The sequence below is a fragment of the Macaca thibetana genome, chromosome 1, assembly GCF_024542745.1.
Source record: "Macaca thibetana thibetana isolate TM-01 chromosome 1, ASM2454274v1, whole genome shotgun sequence".
Lineage (NCBI taxonomy): Eukaryota > Metazoa > Chordata > Mammalia > Primates > Cercopithecidae > Macaca > Macaca thibetana.
Window position 1 is genome coordinate 107,177,166 of NC_065578.1, and position 26,433 is coordinate 107,203,598.

Sequence of the window (26,433 nt, forward strand, 5' to 3'; positions counted from 1 at the left end):
AAGAGTTTACAACGTTCAAAGCTCTGAGGCAGGAATTTGTCATATTTTATCTTATCAAATCATGACAGCAGCCTACAGCATAGACAGTGGTGGCCTCCAGAGGAAGCCAAGGGAACCCAGAAGTAAAAGAGCCTGCCCTGGATCATCCAGCTAATTAACAGCAGATCCAAAATTTGAACTCTAAAGCCTACATCCTTTTCACTATAAAATGCCACCTGTGATCACAGAAAAAATGGAGACTTAGAGATCACTGAGCTTATCGGCAACGGAGCCATGTGGAATGCAGGTCTCCCAGTTTTGGGTAGAGTGTTACACATATGAAATTGTCAACAGACAAATCGACAGATTAAAATATGTCAATTATATCATTTTTTAAAGCCACAATATTTCAAGTCTTATATTCAATGAGTCTAATAAAACATCTGCACAAAGATGACTACAACAGAGAAGAAAAGTTTGCCATAGACCAGCAAAGTCACAGAGTTCCAAAAGAACTGTGGGGAACGCCCTGTACTATGAGAAGATCAGGTAATGGAGTGGGAGAGGAGAAGGGAAAGAATCTCACATGATTACTAACTGTCCACTACGTCTCTGGTGCTGTGCTAGGTATCTGGCCCATCTGAGCTCACTTACTTTTCACAACACTCTGCAGTAAGAATTATCCCCACTTCATAAGAAAGACAATTAATATGTTGAGAGATTAAGGAATTTGCCCACAGTCATTCACCTAATGGTGCATGATTTGAACCCAGGTCTGGCCAATCCTAAAGTCCATATTCTTCCAATAGAACATGCTGCCACCCACTGCAGAACAACTGGCAGAATATCATAATTTTTTCATCCTATGATTAAAAAATAACATCTAGCATTCTCATGCAACCAACATTAAGGTCAATGTGAAGGACTCATTAAATATTCACTCAATGGCCATTCATGGGAGCAGTCACTCTGTGCCAGGTACTGAGCCAAGAACAGGAAACTGACAAACAAACGGTCCCTAATTTCATGGAACTCATAACCTAGGAGTAATAACTTATGGTGACACTTAAACATACATGAATACACATACTCTTGGGAATTTGGGACACATTTTTGTTATCTGGCTTAAAATAGCAAAACAGCTCTCTTAGGAACTGAGTAATGCTGAATGGCCAAGTTTTGGATAGCTGCGGAATTACTCCTTTAAGCATCAGATCTTTGATTTCATAATTTTCATTAATCATTTTGCAATGCTTTTTCAATTCTCCCAGGACATTCTAAGCTCCAAAGTCTGAGACCCTGTACCCCCACCTTTACAGATTCCCCTAAAATACTGCATCCAAAAAACAAAAAACATACATGAGTGAGAGAAAATAAGGTCTTCATAATAAGTGCTTCACATGAGAAATTCTGAACTGAAGTACTTCCTAATCTTGTAACACACACACACAAAAAAAAAGTTTAAGAGAATAAACATGATTTAAACCTCTCTTGAGGGCCCAGGTCATTAGTGTTCTGTAATGAAAACCTGCATTTAGACTGGTTCTGGCAAACCAAGTGACCTTGGTCAAACCATTATATACACATCAGAGGACTTAGACTGCTCATTTTTAAAACCAAGTTGCTGAACTAGAATTATCTGTAAGATTTTTTCAGCACTATAATTGTATATCACTCTTTCAACAATAAAGCTGGCCAGGCGCAGTGGCTCATGCCTGTAATCCCAACGCTTTGGGAGGCCGAGGTGGGCAGATCACCTGAGGTTAGGAGTTCAAGACCAGCCTGGCCAACATGGCAAAACCCCATCTTTACTAAAAATACAAAATTAGCTGGGCATGGTGGTATGTGCCTGTAATCTCAGCTACTCAGGAGGAGGCTGAGGCAGGAGAATCGCTTGAACCCAGGAAGTGGAGGTTGCAGTGAGCTGAGATCACGCCACTGCAACTCCAGTCTGGGCGAGAGAGACTCCATCTCAAAAAAATAAACAAACAAAAAAAACAAAACAATAAACTGAATTGCCACAATGGTTCATTCAAATAGGACCATTCTAGTCCAAGATTAATATGGTTTTTTAGTTACTGAACCCACGTTTTACAATATTTACTACTGCAAACTTAGCTTTCAACTATGCTTCATTCCCATTTTAACTTATGACCTATATCCCCTTAGACTTAAACAGGCTTAATGAAAAGGAATGGAAACTACAATTTCTACTATAACATGCTGCCTCACAAGCTTATTAGAATAGCATATTAATTAAAAGTCCTTAGGCTCAAAGTCATAATCTAGAAACTCTCTAAACATTTGCATAAATGAAATTTAGCTTGTTGCATTTATATGTAGTTTAAGAAACATTTTATGTCACATTCCCTTTTTATTTTTTACATCTAATTCATTTATTTTTCAACAATTACTTATGAAAAATCTTTTTTTTTTTTTTTTTTTTTGAGACAGGGTCTTGCTTTGTTGCCCAGGCTGGAGTGCAGTGGCATGATCATGGCTTACTGCAGCCTTGGCCCTGCAGGCTCAAGAGATCCTTCCACTTCAGGCTCCCAAGCTGCTGGGAGTACAGGCATGTGCTACTGTGCCCAGCTAATTAAAAAAAAAATTCTGTAGAGATGAGCCTCTATGTTGCCAAGGCTGGTCTTGAACTCCTGGGCCCAAACTATCTGCCCACCTTAGCCTCCCAAAATGCTGGGATTATAGGCCTGAACATTCTTTTCTTAAACAGTGTCTCTGGAAGCACCCAAATCTTTTGTGTTACCACTCATTCTGAGCTCCAGAGCTCTCAATTCCTGCTTCCCCCTTACTGAGGATGAATTAATCGCTATATTTTATGGAATCCCAAAGTACACGTATGGACACACACACAGTTCTATTTGTCATAATAATCTGAACTTATGCATTTCTTGTGTGGCTGACTGAACTAAGTTTACTAACTTTCCTTAGCCAACAAATGCTTTCTCATATTTGAAGGTTTTCTGCTAAACCTACATTTTGGAGTATTGATAAGTGATGGAATTACACTAGACCAACTTTCTCTATGAGGTATGACCTATATGATTAAGAGAAAGTTGCACTAGTGAACCACAACATTACTGAAAACAGGCTTGCAAAAATAAAGCAGATGCTGTGAGTTGGTTGCAAGAGGGGACAAACAGCCTGGGTGCTGCTGGGAACTGAAAAATGTGACTTGAGAGCTTTTGGTTCATCGAAAATGCTCCCCAAGCATACCACTGGTTTCTGGAAACTAGAAACCAAAAAAAAAGGTACTTCTACTCTATAGTGTCCAACTTCTGAGAATCAGAGTTCTCATAGCACCTGGTTCTGAGATTCTAATTTATTAAACATCCACTTCAAGACCCAAAACTCTCTCTGGGAATCAGAAGGCAAAAATGTGCATACAAATGTAACTTGTAAAGTTTGGCACAGTTGCTACTGCTACTTCTAGTAACAAATAGTCATCATTGTAGCATGTGGAATGGGGTGAACTGAGGACAAGTCAGGATTCAGGAGGACTGGGTGGTAATGATGAGGACTAGCTGAGCTTGCTGGTACGAAGGGAGAGTTAGGGATTCAGGGTGTCTGGGATTTGGAGGGTGGAACATGACCAGGTGAATGACAGGAAGCCAAGAGGGTGTTGTTATGAGGCACTGCAAAGAGGTGAATGAAAGCAGCGTCAAGTTGCAGTGAACATGGACAGTAAAAGCCGGGTGGTGAGCCACCTTCTCCAACAGCTCTCTGCTGCTCACGGGCAAGGGCAGCAAAGCCTAAGAAGGAGAGTGCTCTAGGAGTCCGGTGACTGGCATATCTCATGTTACAGAAGGTGCAGGGAATTGGAGTAAAAATGGAAAGGCTGACCATAAATTCTGACAGGACTCAGGAGTATAGTCAAGACCAGATGGACCAGGAGAGGAGAGGTATCAGTCAACTAAAGAGCATAGGGAGGATAACGGCTCAGTAGGTGTGAGGGAGGGAGAAGTAGCAAGTCTAGAGGTTAGAGAAGGGAGAGAGAGCAAGCATCTTTACTTTCAGCACTTTAGATGCCCATTAAGCATTTTGATTCTATAGTTTTTGCTCCCTGAACTTTCAAGATATTCAAGAGAATAGAATATCATCTCATGCTCCAGCCTATCCACCAAAGACAGGTACTTTAATATCTTTCCTGACAAATGCAAATGGTACGGCCAGATTTCCAGTACTGACGTTATTAAGGGTCCTACATCATTGTTCAGAATAGCTTTTTGTTAGAGACATCACTGAGATCTGAATATCTTTTCACATTCTTCATCTCACATAACTCTCTCTCCACTCAGTTTTATTTCTCAAACCTTCTTCCTTTGTAGTAACCATTCATGTCTCTGTCCTCTTCTTGGTCTCATCTCTCTCACCCAGCTGCATGTACTTTTGTACCAGTCTTATAACATCCAATAACTTTATTTTTGCATTCTTGCAAAAGCCTGACTCCCAGATGAACCCCATTTTCTCTTTGTCCCCTGAAAATGGGAATTTCATATGATTTATCTCTATGCTTTTGTACCCTGTACAAATGTCTATAGAAAGGAAAGAAATACAAAAGCAAAAATTGACAAATGGGATCTAACTAAACTAAAGAGCTTCTGCACAGTGAAAGAAACTCTCAACAGAGTAAAAAGACAACCTACAGAATGGTAGAAAATTTTTGCAAACTTTGCATCTGACAAAGGCCTAATATCCAGCATCTACAAGGAACTTAAACAAATGTACAAGAAAAACACAAACACCATTAAAAAGTGGGCAAAAAACATGAATAGACAATTCTCAAAAGAAGACATACATGCAGTCAACAAGCATATGAAAAAAAGCTCAACATCACTGATCTTCAGAGAAATGCAAATCGAAACCATAATGAGATACCATCTCATATTAGTCAGAATGGCTATTATTAAAAAGTCAAAAAAAAAATATGCTGACAAGGTTATAGAGAAAAAGAAACACTTATACACTGTTGGGAGTGTAAATTAGTTCAACATTTGTGGAAGACAGTGTGGTGATTCCTCAAAGACCTAAAGAAAGAAATACCATTTGACCCAGCAATCCCATTACAGGATATACACCCAAAGGAATATAAATTGTTCTAGTATAAAGACACATGCACACATATGTTCACTGCAGCACTATTCACAATACCAAAGGCATGGAATCAACCTAAATGTCCATCAATGATAGACTGGATACGGAAAATGTGGTACATATACACTGTGGAATACTATGCAGCCATAAAAAACGAATGAGATCATGTCTTTTGCAGATACATGGATAGAGCTGGAGGCCATTATCCTTAGCAAATTAATGCAGGAACAGAAAACCAAATGCCACATGTTCTCACTTATAAGTGAGAGCTAAATGATGAGATCACATGGGCACATAGAGGGGAACCACACACACTGGGGCCTATCAGACAGTGCAGGGTGAGAAGCGGGAAAGGATCAAGAAAAATAACTAATGGGTACTAGGCTTAATACCCGGGTGATGAAATAATCTGCACCACAAACCCCCATGACACACATTTACCTATGTAACAAACCTGCACATGTCCCCCTGAACTTAAAATAAAAGTTATATATATATGCGCACACACACACACATATATATATAGTGTGTATATATATATAATTCAACCTAAAAAAAAGAAAGACAAGAGAGAAATACCTTGAGCCATGCACTCACATAAAAAAATTCGTTTTGTGACATTAGTGGCATAATGTACACATCAGCAAAATTAACTATGTATCCAGAAAAGCATTACCCACCTACCAAACTTTAGCCATGCCCATTCACTCTAACACAAATGGCTCCATTCCCATCCAGTCTTTTATAAGGGAAAATATGAAGTAAAACCCATACTGTATAGCCTAAAAGGAACACAGGGTCAGAGATTGAGTTTCATTCACATTTGAATACCCAGCATCTACCGCAAAGTCCAACATTTAGCAGACAATGTGATGATTTAAATAACTGCTTCACTTGCACAAATTTCCATGAAAACAGAACCAAACAGAAAGTAGAGGGGCTATAAAATTACCAAAAAGCAAATAATCCACAAACTAATCAGACTATAAAATAACAGAAAACAGGTTTTGTTATTTTAGATGTTTCATTTTAATAGAACAACTTTCAGTGCAAAATAATACAATCTCATTTTACATTTCCAGGCCATGCCTTGTTTTTTGAAAGCACTCTTCCAGTCATTTCCTCATGCAATTTGCCATCTATCCACTGAATTTGGCAGCAGGAATGGGAAACTTCGCCGAATTTGGAATTAGGACAGTTGGACTGAAGTCCTGTCTTCACCACTTCCTGTCTGTGTGACCTTGAGAAAAGCCCTTTAGCCAGGGCACATCTCCATTTCCTCCTCTGTAGAGCAGTGATAAGATCTTATTCTTCCTGTCTCATAGACATGAGGATTGGGGAGGCAGTGGGGAGAAGGAAGGAAATAATCTTACCAAGTACCTACCATGTACCAGGCATTTAAATATTTTCATTCTCACCACAATCCTGCAAAGAAATTCCACAATTTCTTGCCTATCAGATGAGAAAACAGATTCAATAAGTAAAGTAACTTTCCCAGGGGCAGTGTTGTTAAGTGCCAGCGCTGGGATTCAATCATTTCTGCCTGATCCCTGATCATGAAACCATAATGCTGCCTAGATGTATAAAACATTTTAGTTGCTATTTGGTGTATTATTGCACATGTAAGCATCCACTGCTATTGCTATAAGTACAGAAGCCAGAGGCAAAGAGAAGGAAACACGAAGGTCACACAGCCTGTCAGAGACAGAGCTGGAACTAGAACCCAAGTCTCCTGACTCCTGACCTTAAGTGTTCCCATTAAACCATGCTGCCCCCATGCTCCCAGGAAAAGGCATAGGGAAGCACAACGCTTGTTTATTCAGACCAGCTGTTACAGATCTATTTTAAGATGGGCACTTTGAAAACCATGGAAGGTGAGTATCAAATGTATCATTAAATATTCCATATTAATTGACCCTTTAAAGAACTCTTATGTGAGTAGCATGCGCTGCTGGCTTCCTGTTAAGCAAGCAACTCGAAAGCTGACTACGCTTCTTGCAACACAGATTTTGAAAGTACATTCAGACAGCAGCACAAAATACAATTTAAAAATAATTTTACATGGAAATCAAAAGGAACTACTTTGCTGTTGATGGTTCTATCCACTAAATGCCCAAGATTAAGGAAAACCAGAATGTCAACTTGTGACTGGCTTTAACACCATGCAGGGTCTATGTTAACAGAGGATGAAAATATGATAAAATAACGCTCCAAATAATAGCTAACAATAGGTTGTCTGTGAATTTACAAAAAAAAAAATTATAATAGAAAAAAATGCCATATCAAAGCACATCATTTTAAACAACAGTGTTCCTGCTTCCCAGAGAAACGTAGGCACTCCTAACTCCAGAATAGAGCATTAAACCATGTGCTTGAGACCAGCTGTCACAACGCACAACATTAAAAGGCCAAAAAGGAACAGCTACACTCACTTTGTCTCTTCCCCTCATTAACTTTCCTTAGTTTTCCTGATTTCCTTTCCTTTTCCCATTACATACCTGTCAAAAGTCTAACACCCATTTTATACTGAATAGTGTGATAAATGTGTATGAAATCATCCAGATCAGTATCCTGAGGCAAATTTTTTGTTGTTGTTGTTTTGTTTTTTGAGATGAAGTCTTACTCTGTTGCTCAGGCTGGAGTGTAGTGGCATGATCTTAGCTCACTGCAACCTCCACCTCCCGGGTTCAAACTCTTCTCCTGTCCTGAGGCAAAATTTTAACTCAATATCCGGCTAGTAAGGAGGTGCTATTAACAACAGCCACAAGGCCAATCAGAACACTGCTCCAAGGGAGCCCCACACGAGAGCAAAATACAATGCAGGGGAAAAATTCATTTCAGTCCTCATTGCAGTTCACATTCAGATGTGCCGATAGCCTTGTGACAAGAATTCAGTTCACTCTTAATGTTCTAAGTTTGGCTCTACTACAAACCATTTGTTAGTGCAAGTTACTAAATCCCTCTTAGCTTCAGAGTATCCACCACATGGGGATAAATAACAGTGCCTGCCTCATGGTGTTGGACAATTAGATGAGACAATGCATGGAAGGTTTTAGTAACTGCCTTGTATGCTTCCACAGAAGCAGTGATAATCATTATAGTAAAAAATAGTTAACATCTATTGGGCACTTGTTTTAAGTCAGTCACATTAATTAATTCAGCTAGCCCCTCACAAGAACCCTAGGAGGTAGGTTCTTTTATCTGGCCTATTTTAGCAATGAGGAAGCTAAAGAACAGACAGATAAGACAGGTTTAGTCACTTTCTGAGAGTCACTCAGTTCGTAAGTGGTGAAGTAATGTTACCTGCTATTATTAGTAATGGCACTTAACAAGTATTTTTGGTTTTTAATGACAGTCAGTGCTGACTGTGTTTTTTTTAAATTTGTATACGTTTGAAAAAGTAGTAAATAAAGTGTCACCATTTTCATCCCATTGATGAATTTAATCTATGCCTATTTACGTACGCCTATTAAGTATGACTCCCTGTGTCCATTTCTACTGCTGTATATAAAGGAATTAGCCTATGGCATCCTCAATCAAGTCAAAGCCTGGAAGGGAGACAGATAAGGAAAAAAAACTGCAAAACAGCAAGAAATGCTGCATTCCACCAGACACTGTGGCAGAAAGCAGCATGTGCTCAGCCACACCTGGGAGAAAAGTCAGGGAAGACAATACAAAGATGACTCTTGAACTGAATCTTCGAGTAGACAAATGAAAAAGGAACTTCAGGTACAGAAAAAGGTATATGCAATAGCACAGAGACATTTAACAGCATAGTGTTTTCAAGAAACTGCAAAAAGGTCAGGAGCACAGAGTGGAGAAGAGGTTTGAGAGATGAAGCAGGACAAGACCATGAGCTCTTGCATACTAAGGAGGCTGGATTTTATCCCATGGTCCATCAGGAACCACTAAAGTTATAAGGAGGTTGTCTGATCACCTGCCCCAGTAGCTCAGTTCAAACCCTAGGCATCCTTAGTCACTTTCCATCACACTCAATGTTCATCCACATGTTTCTATCTCTACCTTGAAAATATATCTTACATCAAATGAAGGGGAGAATGGTATACATGCATGCAAATGGGAAAGATCCAAGAGAGAAGTGATGATGCAGAAGAGCATCGGGGTAACAGTGAAGGAGAAACTTGCCTTGGCCAGGAGCACTGTTAACTAACTCATAGTGCAGGAGAGAAGGCATCAACTACGAGCACAGATGCAGGAAGGTGGGAGCCTGAGGAAGCTCTCCTCCAATTTTGTTTTTTCTCAGTGGAATAGGAAGTAAGGTTACAAGTTGAGAGAAAGAAGGGAGAAATGGGTGATGAAGGTTTAAGGAAACAAAAAAAAAGGTACTACAGAATGACCTGGGAGAGTCAAAAAGTAAATGGTCTCAGGCAGTTCTCAAACTTTTTTTTTCCTCAGGACCCCTTTCCACTCTTAAAACGTGATTGAGAATCCTCAGCAGCTTTTGTTTGAGGTTTCATAGCTATTAATGTTTAACTTATTGGAATTCTAAACTGATAAGCCTTTGAAACATACACAAGCATATATTCTACAGTCAACCACAGCAACGGCATGGGCACTATCACACAGCCTTTGGAAAACTCCTCTATACACACATTACAAAATGAGAATGAGGGGAAATAATCTATTATTATTAAATTATAAATAAAACTATAAACAGAGTTTTGAAATTGTGGGACCCCTAAAAGCATTTCAGGGGCTGCCAGTAGTTCTAGACCATTTGAGAGCATTAGAGAAATGTAATCAGATGACTGGATGGCCCAAGATGCCCACTTGAGGTTAGGGATCGTGAACTTAAAGTGTAATGCGGGTTTTCCTCCATTACATTCAGCAGCTCAGTTGAAAGCAGGAAATAAGTAATTCAATAAGTTGAATTTAACCAGGGTTTTGTTTATCCAAACAAGCAGGACAAATCAAGGGAAATCAGGGAATTATAATGGCTATAGCATTTAAGCTACGTAGGAAGAAAATGAAAACTGAAGCAGGCAGTTAAGAGGTGGTAGAAGCAATGAGTTCAAAGGATTGTTGGGTTTTAGATATTAGTAGAATAAACCCGAAAGAAAGGGGTATTAAGAGAGTGGGATGCATGAAACTGAGAAGAGAGAGGGTAACTGGTAATAACTTCCAACTCAGAGTCCAAGACAGAATGTGCTCCCTTTCTCACTAAAATGTGCCCCTTCTTTATGGCACTCCTGTCACCTGATACTGAAACCTGGGTCTCAGCCTAGATACTTTCCAGTCTTTCCCTGTATCTAAAAGGTTGCAAAGTCCCATCCATCCCAACTCATAATTATCACTTTAATCTTTTTTGTTCCTCATAATCCCTCTATTCGCCTCCTTTCTCTGGCCTCATCTTCTGTTGAATGACTTCAGTACCAGTCCTGCTCACACCTACTTTCATCCCATCCAATCCACCCCTCTCTATTGGGAGTGAACTTTCTACAATGATCAGACTTCATACCTATGGAGCAACTGTAACTATAGAGGCAGAGGTGTAAAATAGGCAGACTGAGGCTGTCAGTATGAATTTGGGATTCAGCAAGGTAGGTACTACCGCAGATGTCATGAGATGCTACAGGGAGGCGAATATGAAATGAAAACACAACTAAAGAGAAAACTCTAAAATGTTTAAGACATTTTTCAATAAAGAGAAGCTAGCAAACAAACAAACAAACAAAAACTGAGAAGGAATAATAAGAGGTACAAGAGAACCAGGAGAGTATGGTGTGGTGAGAGTAAAGGGAAGAGAGAGTTTTAGGAGAAGGGGATGATCACTAACGTCAATTGCCACAGAGGATTCGAGAATAATAAAAACAATCCACTGTATTTGAAAATTAGAAAATATGTGGTGATCTATACTAGATCAACTCCATTTGTATTGCAAACATGATATAATTTTCTCTATCTTAAAAAAAAAAAAAAAAAAAAAAAAAGACACCGTCTCATTTCCTCACTCTGGCAAGCCATGGAATTGTACCTCACCAAGAGGGTTTCAGTACTTCAGTGCCTTACCCCAGGCTCTGTTTTCTAGAGAATCTAGGTTAAGCTAACCATCGTGCAGACAGAACAAGTGCTTAAGATGCCTAAAGATGCCATAACTACTTTACATGAAAAGATCCTGATTGGTGTTGAGTTTAAAATTATGCTGGCAGATTATCCAAGAAAATAACCTAACAAATTGCAAAGAGGTTACTGACTTCTGAGAAGACTAAGGAATGACATTATTCTGAACAAACTGACTAAAAATGTTACTAGGCACACCATTCTTTTTGGAAAATAACAGTTCTTCCTCCTTCCCTTTTGTATAACCCAAAAATCTGTAAGTCACACCACCTTGTATGGGAGGAGGGAGTGTGTAGACATGTATTTGGAATGCATACCTCAATGCTAAAACTAATAATCATAGTTGTTTAAAACAATGTATGGTTGTGTATAGCAGAAACTATTTAACCCTTTATTTAAAATAATAACAGCAGCATCAAAACTCAATTTAGAAGGAAATCTCACAGGCAATAGTGATTAATCATTTTAGAAATGCTGCATCACCAATACTAGGTGTTCAAAGGGCAACACTATGAAAACACATGGCAATCAATGACTCTAAGTTCCAGTGGTATTCAGAATAGTCACAATCTGAACAAAAAGAAGACTTTAAAACACTTTAAATTTTACTTATATTTTCTTTATTATTATACTTTAAGTTCTGGAATACATGTGCAGTATGTGCAGGTTTGTTACATAGGTATACATGTGCCATGGTGGTTTGCTGCACCCATCAACCTGTCATCTCCGTTATGTATTTCTCCTAATGCTATCCCTCCCCTTGTCCCCCAGCCCCCGACGGGCCTCGGTGTGTGATGTTCCCCTCCCTGTGCCCGTGTGTTCTCATTCTTCATACACAGAGATACCTTTTCACACACATACACATATACACAAGAGCACCAGATGAGAAAATCTGTCCATCTAAAGGAGCTCTTTTAATAGGTATAAAATAAGAATTGTGTAATAAGAAAATAAACTATATCTAGGCTGGGCACAGTGGCTTACAGCTGTAATCCCAGCACTTTTGGGAGGCCAAGACGGCCTGATGACCTGAGATCAGGAGTTCAAGACCAGATTGGCCAACATGGTAAAACCCCATCTCTATTAAAAATATAAAAATTAGCCAGGCATGGTGGCACACACCTGTAATCTTAGCTACCTGGGAGGCTAGGGCAGGAGAACTGGTTGAACCCAGGAGGCAGACCTCGCCACTGGGTTCAACCAGTGAGCCAAGATATCGCCACTGCACTCCAGCCTGGGTGACGGAGCAAGACTCTGTCTCTAAAATTAATTAATTAATTAATTAACCCATATCTTGATTTCTTTTCCCCTAGTAGCCACTACCCCATTTTCCTGTTCTCTTTACAGCAAAATTACTCCCTAAATAGATGTCTATATTGCTGTCTCAACCCTCTCTTATTATCAGGTGTTTGCCCACCACATCACCAAATCTGGTTTTGTCAAGGTCACCAAGGAACCTTACATTGTTTAAATCTTCTATCCTCAGTCCTTATTTCACTTGATCAGCAGCATTTGACATGTCATCACTCCTCCCAGAAATACTCTGTTCACTTGGTTTCCCTCCTACCTCATGGCCACTGCCTCTTAACTCCTTCACAGGTTCTCCCCATCTCTCTACCCTCAAGAATAGGCATGCTCCAATGGCTCACTCAGACTTTTTCTTCTTTCTTCACTACTTCCTGCATGGTATCACCCAGTCTCATGATTTTAAATACCATCTTCACCTTGATGACTTCAAACTTTATACCTACATCTCCAACTCCTTGCTAGGCATATCCATCTAGATGTCTACTAGGCATTTCAATCATAACTAGCTCCAGATATTCCTTCCCATCTCCCCACATACACCCCAACACCATACTTCCTCTAGTCTTCTCCATCTCAGTGAATGGGAACTTCATCATCCAGTTTCTCAGGTCAAAAATTCTGGAGACAAACTTGACTCCTCTCTTCTCACATCCCTAATCTAGTCCATCAATAAATCCCTGCTGGCTCCACCTTCGGAATATATTCAGAGCCTACTCTTCCCACCATCTGCCCTGCTATTGCTCTGGTAAGAGTTGCCATTATCTCTTGTCTGAATGATGTATTAGCCTGGCCACTTCTATCCTTGCTGCTCTCCAGTCTGCTCTCAATGTGGTAGCCAAAGTAACTGTAGGAAAGGTAAATCAGGGCTGGGTGCAGCAGCTCATACCTGTAATCCTAACATTTTGGGAGGCCAAGGCAGGTGGACTGACAAAGCTCAGAAGTTGGAGACCACTCCAGGCAACACAGTGAAACCCCCTCTCTACTAAAATACAAAAAAGTAGCCAGGAGTAGTGGCACGTGCCTGTAGTCCCAGCTACTCAGGAGGCTCAGGAATGAGAAACACTTGAGCCTGGGAGGCAGAGGCTGCAGTGAGCTGAGATCGGGCCACTGCACTCCAACCTGGGCTACACAGTTAAGACTCCATCTCAAAAAAGAAAAGAAAAGAAAAGAAAAGGTAAATCAGGCCATGTCACTCCTCTGCTCAACCCTCTGTTGACCTCTCCTTTCACTCAAAGTGAAATCCAAAGTCCTTAAAGTGGCCGACAAGTCCTAAAAATCGAGCTTCCATTTTCTCTCTGACTTCATGTTTCCCACTCTTTCCCACACTCACTCTCCTCCAGCCATACTGACCCTGCTGTTCCTCCAGTATGCCTGCCATTTAATGACCTCAGGAGCTTTGCATTTGGTATTCCCTCCGCCAGGAATATTCTTTTTTCCAAACATTGACATTCCCGTGTTCCCTCACTCACTTCAGGTCCCACGTAATTGTCACTCCCTCAGAGAGGACTTTCTTGACTACCTTCTATAAAATTGTATTACATTTCTTTCTAGCTAACTCAGCTTCAAATGGGTTCATAGCACATTATATACAAATATATATATAATTATATATAAAATTATAAATATATAAATACATTATATAGTCATTTATTTATGGTTCAACTCTACTAAAATCCAAATCCCTTTAGGGCAGGGACTTTGTTGAGTTTGTCCAAGACAGTGTTTAAAACAGTCCCTGGAACATAGTAGGAACAAGTAAATATTCATTGAAGGAATCCTTGAAGTCTGAATTATTCATTTAGACAATTCATAGTTTACATATACTGTCCACAGTGGCCAGTAAACTCACTGAATGTATTACCCCTACTATAAAGCATAGTATAAAGCAAAATTTTAAGTTTCAAACTAAGACTAAGGTACTCTCATTCATGATAGATCTAGGGGTGGTTATAGGCATTCATGAAGATCTTCTTAAACACTAAAAGTGACATCAAGCCAATAACTCATGTTCTTCCACAGGCACACCCCCCACCCTGCCCCAACCCCAGCATGTGCCGCCCACCCAGTACAGCTATCACCAGTAGGCTCTTCTCTTCCGGAATCATTCACGTGTTTTGTGTCCTGGCTAGAATACTGTTTGGGATGAAAAATAAATCTCAAATATAGACACTAAAATCTAACGTATTCAGACACCAAATTTCTTAGATATTTACTGGCCAACTGCATTTTACTTAACTGTATTCTATAATAAGAAGAACATGTTAAATGTATAACTAAATGTGATTAATGTTTACCTTTTTAACCCATCATAAATAAAAACAAAAGCTAAATCAGCATGAAAACAAATTATTATTTTTGAACTGAAGATCATCCTCTTACCAGGATGGCAAGATCAAAAACAAACTGATGTCCACAGCCAGAAAGAACAATAAATAAGAAAACTGGGATCCCATCCATGCTTTTATTTTGAAAGATAATCAACTAACTTGTTAAGATTCCAAGAATCAGACCTATAATTGAGCAGTCATTATTTGCAGTTATTTATTTTTTTAAATGCAAACAAGGCAGAAGGCTAACAAATAATAGAAAGGCATCCCATTCACTGGAATAAACACTCATTTTAAAAGCCTGGTCATTTTATAGCCTCTTTCAGGAAAGCTAAACAGCCTACAAACAAAACATCAATAAATTAAAATTTCCTTTGTCAACATCTGCTCTTTACAGTCTCAATATGTCACAAAAGTCTGAAGTGACAGCTTCCAGTTATTTCTCAGCTTAGGAGATCATGTGCTATAAAAAACAGTCTATTTCAAATTAATATCTTCAACAGAACCTAAGTCAAGTAGACAGAATGACTCTCAGACACACCAAAAAGCCACAACTACTAGTAATGACATCTCTAATGCCAGGGGAATACATTCTCCTGGGACATGACAGGTTTGTACCAGGTTAATAGCTTATTCACTACAGCTAGAACCTGTTCCAAGAAAGCTATGAGTAGTTAGAGGCAAAATGTTTAGGGATATCAGCCCAAAGGAACCGGTAGGCCTCTACAATTCTTTTAAAATTTCTATTGAAATCTATCACTCTTAGTATAACAATAGCAGAAAAAATGTTTTACATAATTTTGCTAATAGTAAACATTTATTAAGTACATATTAAGTACATGTGCTAGGCACTATAAGCATGTTAAATATGTCAAGTTGTTTCATAAAATCATTTCATAAATCTCATTTAAGGATTTAATGAGAACCTGCATGATACAAACTCATCTGCCTAGCATCCACTTGTTCAGCAGCCTTGCCTCTCTGCAATGAGGCCAAGAACCAAGAGGAAAGCAAAAACAGACATCACCAGGTTCAGGTACTAGCCTTCTAGGATTCACATTTGAGGGAAGTACCCTCTCATAGGACATTACAGGAGAAACTGTACTTAATTTGGAACCAGAAACCTCAGGGTTGAACAAACTTAAGAAATCAAAAGTGCAACGGCACAAAGAAGGTCATCAGCTGTCCTACTTACCTTATTATAACCCAGTGATTTATCATCTGATGGCATAGTGTAATAATTCCTTTAGGGCAAGTATCCTGGTTTGCTCATTGTGCTACCTACCCCCAGTAGGGAACAGAACCCTTAGAGCATTGTATGTGCTCGATTTTCATTAATGATGCTTGTAATGACAACCTTTGGTCATCAGAAAGATTAAATTGCATCTAACATACTATAAGATGAGAAGAGCGAAACACATTCAAAACAATTCTCATCCATTGTTAGCATTAAAATAAAGGCTTCAAGGTTTAAAAAGGGCTCTTCGGCTGTCCAGAAAACGTGATTATTGAGAGCAACTGCTGAGAGTTCCGGGAAACAAGTTCCAGGAAATGTGCACAGTACTGTATTCCCTGCTTGGTGGGCCAAGGCATCCTGACCCACGATGCCTCCTGAGGCTACAGGCCAAGTGGAAAATGAGAATGTGTAAGAGTAGCTAACTGATTGCAGCTCCCACCATAATAGAAAAGTCTGCTAAACCCCTCAAAGGAATATCCAGAGTTGAGACAACTCTGAAGAGGTACCGAGAGGTAGCAATCACCATGGAGGTTTACGGGGGTATAAAATAATTTATCTCACTTTTAAATACATATGGCTCTCCCTACTTCCATGCTTGTTCTTTCTTAGGGACTGCCCAGCAGCAGGTTGAAGGCAAACAGGCAAGGAATGCAGAATCTGAAGTGCAGAGACCCTGATGAAACACTGACACCAAGAATCAGAGATGACTGTGTGTGCTCTAACTTTAAATACATACTTATTAAATCATATAAAGTCCGTTCCTTCTTAAAAGGCACTGCTCTGGTTGCTAAGTAGCTGAGGCTCTGCGTCATAGAGGATTAGTGCTGAAATGTGTCATGGAGAGGGCTCTGTCCTCTCCCTTTTAAGTTGAAAGCGGTTTGGTTTTTTTGTTTTAACATTCTGAAAGAGAAAGAGGCTGTGAACCAAGTTTAACATCCTTCTCTACAAAAATTTTCCGACAGGAAAAATAAACTACTTTTCCACTGAACTGTGACTTCTGAGCTGACTCTAGGGTGCACCCAACTTTCCAGAGGTGCCTGGCTTACCCCTCAAAGAGGCAGCGCCAGTCCCAGGAGCCGACCGGCACCACAGCACCTGAGCAGGGCACTGCAGGAAGGAAAGCGGAATCTCTAGTGAAACTTCTCATTTCCTGTCGCTGCTGAGAGAGGCTGGACTCGCTCCTTCTCACATGGTTTAGGAAGAGCTGTAAACCAGAGCTTGCCGTCTGGCCACCAGCTCAGGGGTTCTGGGGGCGGCCTCTGGGTTCTGCTCCCTGTTCTTCCCTTTGACCAGCGTCACTCCTGGACAGATAACGGGACCAAACGCCCTTCACTTCCTCGAGTCCTCATTTATGTCATGGTTCCTCTTTCAAGAAAACATGAGTACAAGACGCAAAGCAAAAGAAAAGACTAAAAGCAAATTACCCCATCACCTCCCCTTCGTTATTATAGAAGAGCTTGATCAAATTCCCTTTGTCGCGCCACACACACACAGAGTAGGTGAAGGGCACCCTAAGACAACTTATTTCTTTCCCGCCTCACAGAAAGCCTTTACGAAATCCTCACACCATCTCCGGACGCAAGGCTTTCGCATTCAGCTTGAGGAACTAAACCATTTCAAGTCAAGGTAGGAAAAGCCAAAGTGGTGCCGAAGTGGTCCCAAAGCAGAAGGCTGGGAGGCAGAGCAAGCTCAGCGCACCTAGACGTTTGCATTTACACAAAGAAATTAGCCGCATGATTAATGGGAGCTGCCGGCTGGAGGCGGGGCGCCCGCGCTGGCCTCCTCACCTGGGACATCTGCGGCCTCAGGTTGATCTCCTTCAGGTTGATGGAGTGCGCCCGGAGGTTGTTAAGCAGCTGGCAGAGCAGGACTCCATCGCGGAGGGTCTGCGCCAGGTCGAATACCTGCGCCGAGTCCCAGGTCACTCGGTGGTTGGTGGGCAGCACCTTGCAATGGATGAGCCACTGCGCACACTGCTTCCACGGCTCCATGCCCGACGGCTCTGGGACGCGGCCCGGCCGGGGCGGGCGGCGAGGATGCGGCCGCCGCCGCCGCCGCCGCGGTTCCTCCGCGCCCCGCCGACGCCAGCAGCCGCCTGCCCTTTCCCCGAGCGGGATCGAGGGAGCAGGCGCCGCGGCCGGCGGGTCGCGGGCGCCGCGCTGGGCTCGGCTCCGGTACCGGCCCGGGTGCGCCGCGACCCGGCCGCCGCTGCAGCGAGTCCCGCGCGCTCTCCGTGCGCCCCGGCCGGCTCGGCGGCGGCTGCCGCGCACAGGCTTCCGACTCCAGCGCCCGGCCCGCCACTGAGCATGCCCAGCGCGCCGGCCGGTCTCGCTGCGGTCCGCGAGTCCCCAGAGGCGCGGGTGGGAGCGCGCCGGCGGCCAGGGCTGGGGTCGGTGGCCTAGGGCGGGGCGCGGGGGAGGGGCCGGCGGAGGGGGGCGGCGGCCACAAAGGGGATCCCGCGCCCCCGCCTGCAGCTTCACGGGGCTCACGCAACCCCCGGCGTCCTGGGGCTTCTCTCGGGGCGGTTTCCCGGCTTTGAGGGGAGTGTGGCTGAATACTGGAATAGGATAGGGTCCCCCAGGAACCCCTATAAACAAATGCTCAAAGGAGCGACCGATTAATTGGTGCACCCAGACTCCCCAGAGAAATGAAAAAAGTGCCCAAAGCATCAGTAGAGCACGGCGCTTAAAGTTTTAGAGATCGTCGCCCCCTCGCCCCTTGCAGCTCTATCCCCTCCATTCTCTATAGCTGATTCCTCAACCTATTCCTCCTAGTTGCCCCTGGTGGTGTTTTGGCACCCTAAAAGTGAGTGAGAGTGCGTGTGTGGAGACGCCTGCAGAAACCGCCCCCATCCCTGAGCCTATTTCCTCGCAAGGTGATTTTCACTTGGAGCTGGTTTCCCCCTCCCCTGTCAGGCTCGGAACCGTTCGCCGTTGCAGTTCTGGCTCTTTTGCTGACCCCACAAAAACCTGCCTGAGAAAGGCCTGTGCCACGGTGCTAAACTGCGCATGCGTCGGCGACTGGCGGCCGGGTTTGAGAGCAAAACGCCCTGGGCAGCTCCTGGCGGGCAGTTCTGGGATCTTTAGTGAAAGTTGGAAGTAGACCCCGAGAACTTTTGCGCAGTACACAAGCAGTGCATTCGTGTTTCTTAAGTAAATCTTTTGGAGACTCTAAACCGTACCCCTTTTACTCCCACTGCACACTGCCCCTCAAAACCACAATTAATGTTTAAATTATTTGTGGCAAGATATTGCCACATTGAATTCTTGCTGTGCGATATGAATGTGGTCCTTCCTCAACCTTTTGAGATGCATTCACTTAAAATTAGAAAATAGGCCGGTGCAGTAGCTCACGCCTGTAATCCCCGCACTTTAGAAGGCCAATGCGGGGAGATCACGAGGTCAGGAGATCAAGATCATCCTGGTTAACACGCTGAAAACCTGTCTCTACGAAAAATACAAAAAATTAGCCGGGCGTGGTGGCACGCGCCTGTAGTCCCAGCTACTTGGGAGACTGAGGCAGGAGAATCGCTTGAACCCGTGAGGCGGAGGTTGCAGTGAGCTGAGATGGAGCCACTGCACTCCAGCCTGGACAACAGAGCCAGACTCCGTCTCAAAAAAAAAAAAAAAAAAAAAAAAAAAGATGGGATTTTGGATAATTTAATTATATTTCTGTAGCCCAACTTTTTTATTATGAACCATACTTTATAAGCAGGCCAAAATATTATTTTTAAAAGAATGATCTGTTCAGGACAGGGATTGCGTCCTTTTTCACTTGGCTGTGACAAGGATAGCACACTGTGTACACTCAGTGCTGAACAATAAATCAGCCTGAGGATTTCCTTTCCTCACACGCATCCTTCCCTAGCAATTTCCTCTTGTGTTCAGTGCGGATTCCATCAATAGCACGTCGTTTCCTAGGCCATAAGTTTGGCAAGTAAATCATACTAAACTCTACATACCTTTAGAAGCAAAATCCAACACATCTGAATCACCATTTAACAGAGTCTTTCATAAAGAGAAATTAGAAAGAAATTTCATTAATTGGGACGAAATTTACACTAAAACTATGAATTTTGATTCAGGTAGCATCAGATCACCTTTGGATATTGGAGAATATTTCCAAAATCCAGATTATATACACTATCCCAGGACGCAAATCTGAATTTAGAGCCGGAGCTGTACTGCTTTCTAGCAACATGACCTTGGATAAATTCTCTACCCTTCAGTTTCCGTAGATATGAAATAAGAATTTTTTTTTTTTTTTTTTTTTCTGAGAAAGAGTCTCGCTCTGTCGCCCAGGCTGGAGTGCAGTGGTGCTATCTCGGCTCACTGCAAGCTCCACCTCCTGGGTTCACACCATTCTCCTGCCTCCACACCATTCTCCCCTCTCAGCCTCCTGAGTAGCTGAAACTACAAGCGCCCCCCACCAGGCCTGGCTAATTTTTTTTCTTTTTTTTCTTAGTAGAGATGAGGTTTCACCATGTTAGCCAGAATGGTCTCAATCTCCTGACCTGGTGATCTGCCCACCTCGGCCTCCCAAAATGCTGGGATTACAGGCGTGAGCCACCACGTCTGGCCATAAGAAGTAATTTCTAACTAATAGGGTTGTTGTCAGGATCAAATGATACAAGGTCTTGCTATTCAAAATGCAGCCTGTGGACAGTGGCATCACCTTGAACTTGTCAGCACTGTAGCCATTTGGCCTCTACTCTCATACTGAATGAACCAGAACCTGAATTTTAAGATCTCCATATCCCCTGTATTTCCATCAAAACCTAAGAAGCACTGATACAATGCATAGAATGTGTGGTGCCTGATAATAAGAGCTCAGTAAATATTACCCAATAGTAGCCACTTTTCATTCACAAGTGGCAACAATGACCAAATATTCTATTTCACTTCTCTATATATAATATAATATATGACTTCAAAACATAATGCTTCTCAAATATAGTAAACCACAGAGCTGATAGAAGGGGAACAGGAAAATATATGGAAGGCCTAGAAGAAAAGGAGGTTAGTGGAGACACGGGATTCTTCACGTAAACAAGGAGCTAAGTGCCAATAGGTGACTCATGTGGAAGACATTTAAGTGTCAGAAATTGGTGCAATAAAAATGCAATGGGCTTCTCACCTGAGTTATCCTTACTAAAGGAAAAAATTGCAGTCTTTTCCCTTTACTTTTTTTTTTTTTTTTTTGGAGACAGAGTCTTACTCCGTCACCCAGGCTGGAGTGCAGTAGATCTCGACTCACTTCAACATCCACCTCCCGGGTTCAAGCTATTCTCCTGCCTCAGCCTCCTGAGTAGCTGGGACTACAGGCATGCTGCCACACCTGGCTAATTTTTGTGGGACCTTTTGGGGCCCAGCCCTTGTCCCAACAAACCACTGACCTTGGCCTCCAGGTCTGCCCTGGCTGGTCATCAGAGCAGTAGGTGAGAGCAGGAGGCAGAAGCTGGGGAGGACAAGGGAGAGAGAGTGGGGTCCAGTGCAGGTAACAGGGCTCTGTCACCCAGGCTGGAGTACAGTGGTGCGATCTCGGCTCACTGCAACCTCCACCTCCTGGGTTCAAGCGATTCTCCTGCCTCAGCCTCCTCAGTAGCTAGGACTACAGGCATGCACCATCACACCCAGCCAATTTTTGTATTTTTAGTAGAGACGGGGTTTCACCATGTGGCCAGGCTGGTCTCGAACTCATGACCTCAAGTGATCCGCCCACCTCGGTCTCCGAAAGTGCAGGGATTACAGGTGTGAGCCATCGCACTGGCCTCCCTTTGCAATCTTAAAGGAAATGTTCCACCTAGTGAAGGCAAGTTGGGAAATAGAGACCAACTCGTCAGTGGCAACTCCTCGCTAATCGTAGTACCTAGTGTTCTTGTGGCGTGCAAGAGGGCCTTTCTTGCGTATCTGACGTGGACTTCAGGACCCGTCCTGTGGTCCTACTGCCCTTGAGTCCTTCATAGCCCCTGTAGCACATCCACCCTCTATCATTTGCTGAATGCCCACTATGTGTGAAGCACTCTCCTGGGCACTTTACACGCACTGTCTGCGAGTGAGAAGATGCTCTCCCACCCATTTTAATGAAGAAGCTAGAGATCAACAGAGTTAAGCATATTGCTCTTTATTAGGGAACTCGATGAAAGGATGAGCTTGTGTCTCCACATCTGTGCTTCTGTTCAGAGCTGTGGCTCACCATTAAAATAATTGCCTTATCAAGCTTAATTACTGGTTTAAACATCGTTCTCCCTGCTAGACTGAAACACCTTGAAGGCAGGGGTGGTAACTCATTCATCTTCAAATTCCCAGAACCAACCTTGGTGCCTGTCACATAACAAAAAATAAATATTAGTTTGGTGAGTAAATAAATGAATAAACTATGTTAACCCTCTTGCTCTCCCTCCATCCCCTGTCTGCCTTTCTATCCTGCCTTTCTGTCGGTGAAAAGATCAGGAAGGATTTGCCAGCATTACCTGTACAAGGCATAAGAGCAACATGAAAAAAGATCTGCTTTTTTTTTTTTTTTTTTGAGCCGGAGTGTTACTCTTGTCACCCAGGCTGGAGTGCAGTGGCACGATCTCGGCTCACTGCAACCTCTGCCTCCCAGATTCAAGCAATTCTCCTGCCTCGGCCTCCTGAGTAGCTGGGATTACAGACGCCTGCCACCATACCTGGCTAATTTTTGTACTTTTAGTTGAGACAGGTTTCTCCATGTTGGCCAGGCTGGTCTCAAACTCCTGACCTCAGGTGATTCGCCCACTTCGTCCTCCCAAAATGCTGGGATTACAGGCGTGAGCCACCGTGCCTGGCCCTGCTTTTTTTGTGTGTGTCTCACTGGTCTTTCTGGGCCCTCCAAGATGAGCAGGCTGCCCTCTGTTTCTCTGTTGTATCACAGTGTTGTTTGGATCTTGGCTTCAGCTCTACACTGTATAAAAACGGGAAATGGAGTAAGTGGCATCCTGAGCTGCAGGAAGACAAGCACAACAGATTATGGATATCACATACTAGGTCCCTTGCCATGTTCAAAATTATGTCCTATGTCATAGGATGTTCCACATCACGCCGAATGTACCAAAAAACTGTGAAGTAAACGATCTGAAAGCCACATCAATTCATTGCCTGCTCCATGTGTATTGTCACTCCAATCCTTACTGATTTTTTTTTCTTATTATTCTTCCAACTCTTGAATTTACAAAGACATTAAGATCTACCTACCATCAGGAAAGTCAGAAAAACAATTTTTTTTTTTTTTTTGAGACGGAATCTCACTCTGTCGCCTGGGCTGGAGTTCAGTGGCACAATCTCAGCTCACTGTGACCTCCACCTCCCAGGTTCAAGTGATTTCTCCTGCCTCAGCTTCCCCAATAGCTGGGATTACAGGCACATGCCTGGCTAATTTTTGTATTTTTAGTAGAGACAGAGTTTTACCATGTTGGCCAGGCTGGTCTTGAACTCCTGACCTCAGGTTATCTGCCCGCCCTGGCCTCCCAAAGTGCTGGGATTACAGGCGTGAGCCGATGCGCCCAGCCTTTTTCTTTATTACTCATTGTATTTCTTATTTTATGTCATAAGTAAATCATGGATGGTACATAACCTATCGAAGATAAATCAGTTTATGAAAGAATTAAAGATGCAGAAATATAAATATTGTAAACTGCAAACTGAAATCCAGACTGCTGGATTAATTTCCTTCAACTACAATCAAATGTAGTTTGGTTTCACATAAACATTAGGGATGTGGGCTTTACATTTCTGGTCATTTGATACTGTCTTTAGAGTAAATACCAGAAAAGTATTGGAGGGATAGAATAAGATTTCTATAACATTCCTTTAATAAATGTATGCAAATCAGTGTGAATTTAAAGATTTTGGAATTAGGTACAACTGAGCAGGGTCTTGTTAGGATCACAGGATTTCTTTTCTCTTCTGACATGTTCAAGTCCTTGATTATAATAATAACAGTAACAACAACAGTGACAATAACCTTTACTCTAAATGGCACTTACCATCTAACAGAAGAAATTTACTTGAGATAGTTTATGACACAAAAAGCTTCCAATTCTGGAGGCCGAGGAGGTGAATCACCTGAGGTCAGGAGTTCAAGACCAGCCTGACCAACATGGTGAAACCTCGCCTCTACTAAAAATACAAAAAATTAGCCGGGCGTGGTGGCAATTGCCTGTGGTCCCAGCTACTCAGGAGGTTGAGGCAAGAGAATCACTTGAATCCAGGAGACGGAGGTTGCAGTGAGCCAAGATTGTGCCATTGCACTCCAGCCTGGGCGACAAGAGCAAAACTCCATTAAAAATAAATAAATAAATAAATAAATAAATGCTTCCAAAGAAGCAGCTTTAAAAGGAGGATTAGAACATGACTGTAAGTCTATGTGTTACAAAGGATGGATTAATAAAAGACTGATTAACTGATGTCCAAATAAATGAAATAATGAAATAAAAGGAAATACAAATGTTCTTCCCACTCTGTGAGTATATACCCCCCCCCTCCACACACACACACACACACGCACACAGAAAATTAGGCTCCAAAGATTTACTTCACTGAGCTAATTGCACCTCAGCTGGGTCTTTTCAAAGTCTGGTTCACATTAAACATTCTGCAGCTCTCAAGCCATGATTAGATGTTAGTCCATTTTCAGAACATTAGCGGTGATACACACATATGTTATGTTTTAAAGATAACTAAGGAGGTTAAACTTACAGGGAAAAGCTAAAGAGCTCTATGTATTCCTGTCAACAACTAAGGACCTTAATCTAATTTGCAGAATATTTAAATCCATTTGCATGTTGGAATAAACAAATTACCAAGGAGAAAGCTCTTTATACAGAGATTGTGAATTTTAAAATCCAATGCAAAGAAACTTTTGTGGAAAGTCCTTGATGTCCCTTTTTCCACATAATCCTGTGTATATCACAATCATTATACTAAGTTTTTTGCAGAATAATTATCTCTTTAAGAGTCTGAGACCACAACTACCACCATCCTCCTTGCTCCAACCCTGACTATCTTTGAGGTCCTTGGAAACAGAGATGGTACTGTATTCATGTCATTACTCCAACGCCTGGCACTTAGTAGAGGATGGATGGATAACTGGATGGATGAAGGGGTGGGTGGATGAAGAAATGAGATGAAAAGGGATGTAAACCATGTTATTATAGTAATGATGAGAGAGGAGAAAATTTCATTTACCATTTTGGCATGTCACTCAGATTTATTCCTGCCACCAACAATGTCCTTGGAAAAATAAAGTGATTCTGAAGGATAGATCGGGTTTACCTATTTGTTGAGTATATTATGAGCACTGACAACTAGCTATTGAACTACCTACTTCATATGTATGCTTTTATTTGATTCTCGTAACCTCTCTGAGGTGTTACTATTATTGACCTCATTTTGTAAATGAGGAAACCGACTCTAAGAAAGCTCAACTATCTTTCCTAAGTAGCAACTATCTTTGCCAATAAGTAGCAAAGCTAGCGTTGGACCTGGAACATCCTGATGCCAAGATTCACACATTTAACCATGATGTCATTCTGCCTCCCTGGAGATTTAAGACAGAGGGATCCCTAAGAGCAGACACCAACAAGATGGCTTTATACACAGCCAATTTTTAACATTCCACACCCTACAGAAAGTCATTAACAAAACACAGTTTTACATTTTATTTACATGAGTGAAATTTCCCCCCATTGCTATTCAAATAGCAAGAAAAGAATCAAGATTTGTTTGGTAAAGCAATTTTGTTTTAATTTATTTTTAATTCTTAAAATATTCCAGTTTTAAATGTTTCTAAATTTCTTTAAGCATTTCATTTACTCTTTTCTGACGTAAGCGTTTTGTTTTATTTTGCTATGTTTTGTTTCATTTTGTTTCAGACTGACATAAGGTTGTGAAATGCTGTGCTTTAGAAAACCTGTGGGTATCTTTTTTGATCATCAGAATCATAACAGTGCAGTAGTGATTCAAAAAAAGCTTGACCAGCTTTTCTGGGAACTGACAGGACAAAGTTAAAAAGCACTAAAATGGAAATCTAATGTGCCATATTAATCTCACATACGTCCACACACAGCAGACACTTAGACAATTATATATTTTTGCAGACTATTTATGCTCCATTTTGCAATCTTGGCATTAGGTTACCTGTAAAATCATAAACTGGTTTCTGTTGCACACATGAATGGAAAAAGTAAGATTCACTGGCCACACCAAGAGTTCTCATCTGGTCAGGATGAAAACACAGTAGCTTTTCTTGCTTCGTCGTTTGTTTTGATACTGGCTACAACTTTTCATCTGTTCTTTCGGAAATTTCCTAGATTTAGGGAATAACTCATATGTTCTGCTAGCTTTGTTTCTCCTTTTGCTGACATTTCTC

General features: G+C 41.8%; 1 protein-coding gene across 4 annotated transcripts in view; it reads right to left on the minus strand.

The window, feature by feature from the left end:
- VAV3 (vav guanine nucleotide exchange factor 3) overlaps window positions 1–18,346 on the minus strand; it is a 397,627-nt gene extending 379,281 nt beyond the window's left edge. For 2 of the 4 annotated variants that reach the window (XM_050778804.1, XM_050778795.1), the window contains exon 1: window positions 17,832–18,077. In XM_050778804.1, the coding sequence (XP_050634761.1) occupies window positions 17,832–18,035 (204 nt within the window). In that variant the 5' untranslated portion in view covers window positions 18,036–18,077. Of the gene's footprint in view, window positions 1–17,831 lie in introns of all 4 variants that reach the window. The other 2 variants (XM_050778810.1, XM_050778785.1) reach the window with 2 other exon arrangements.
- Window positions 18,347–26,433: the final 8,087 nt, after the last annotated feature.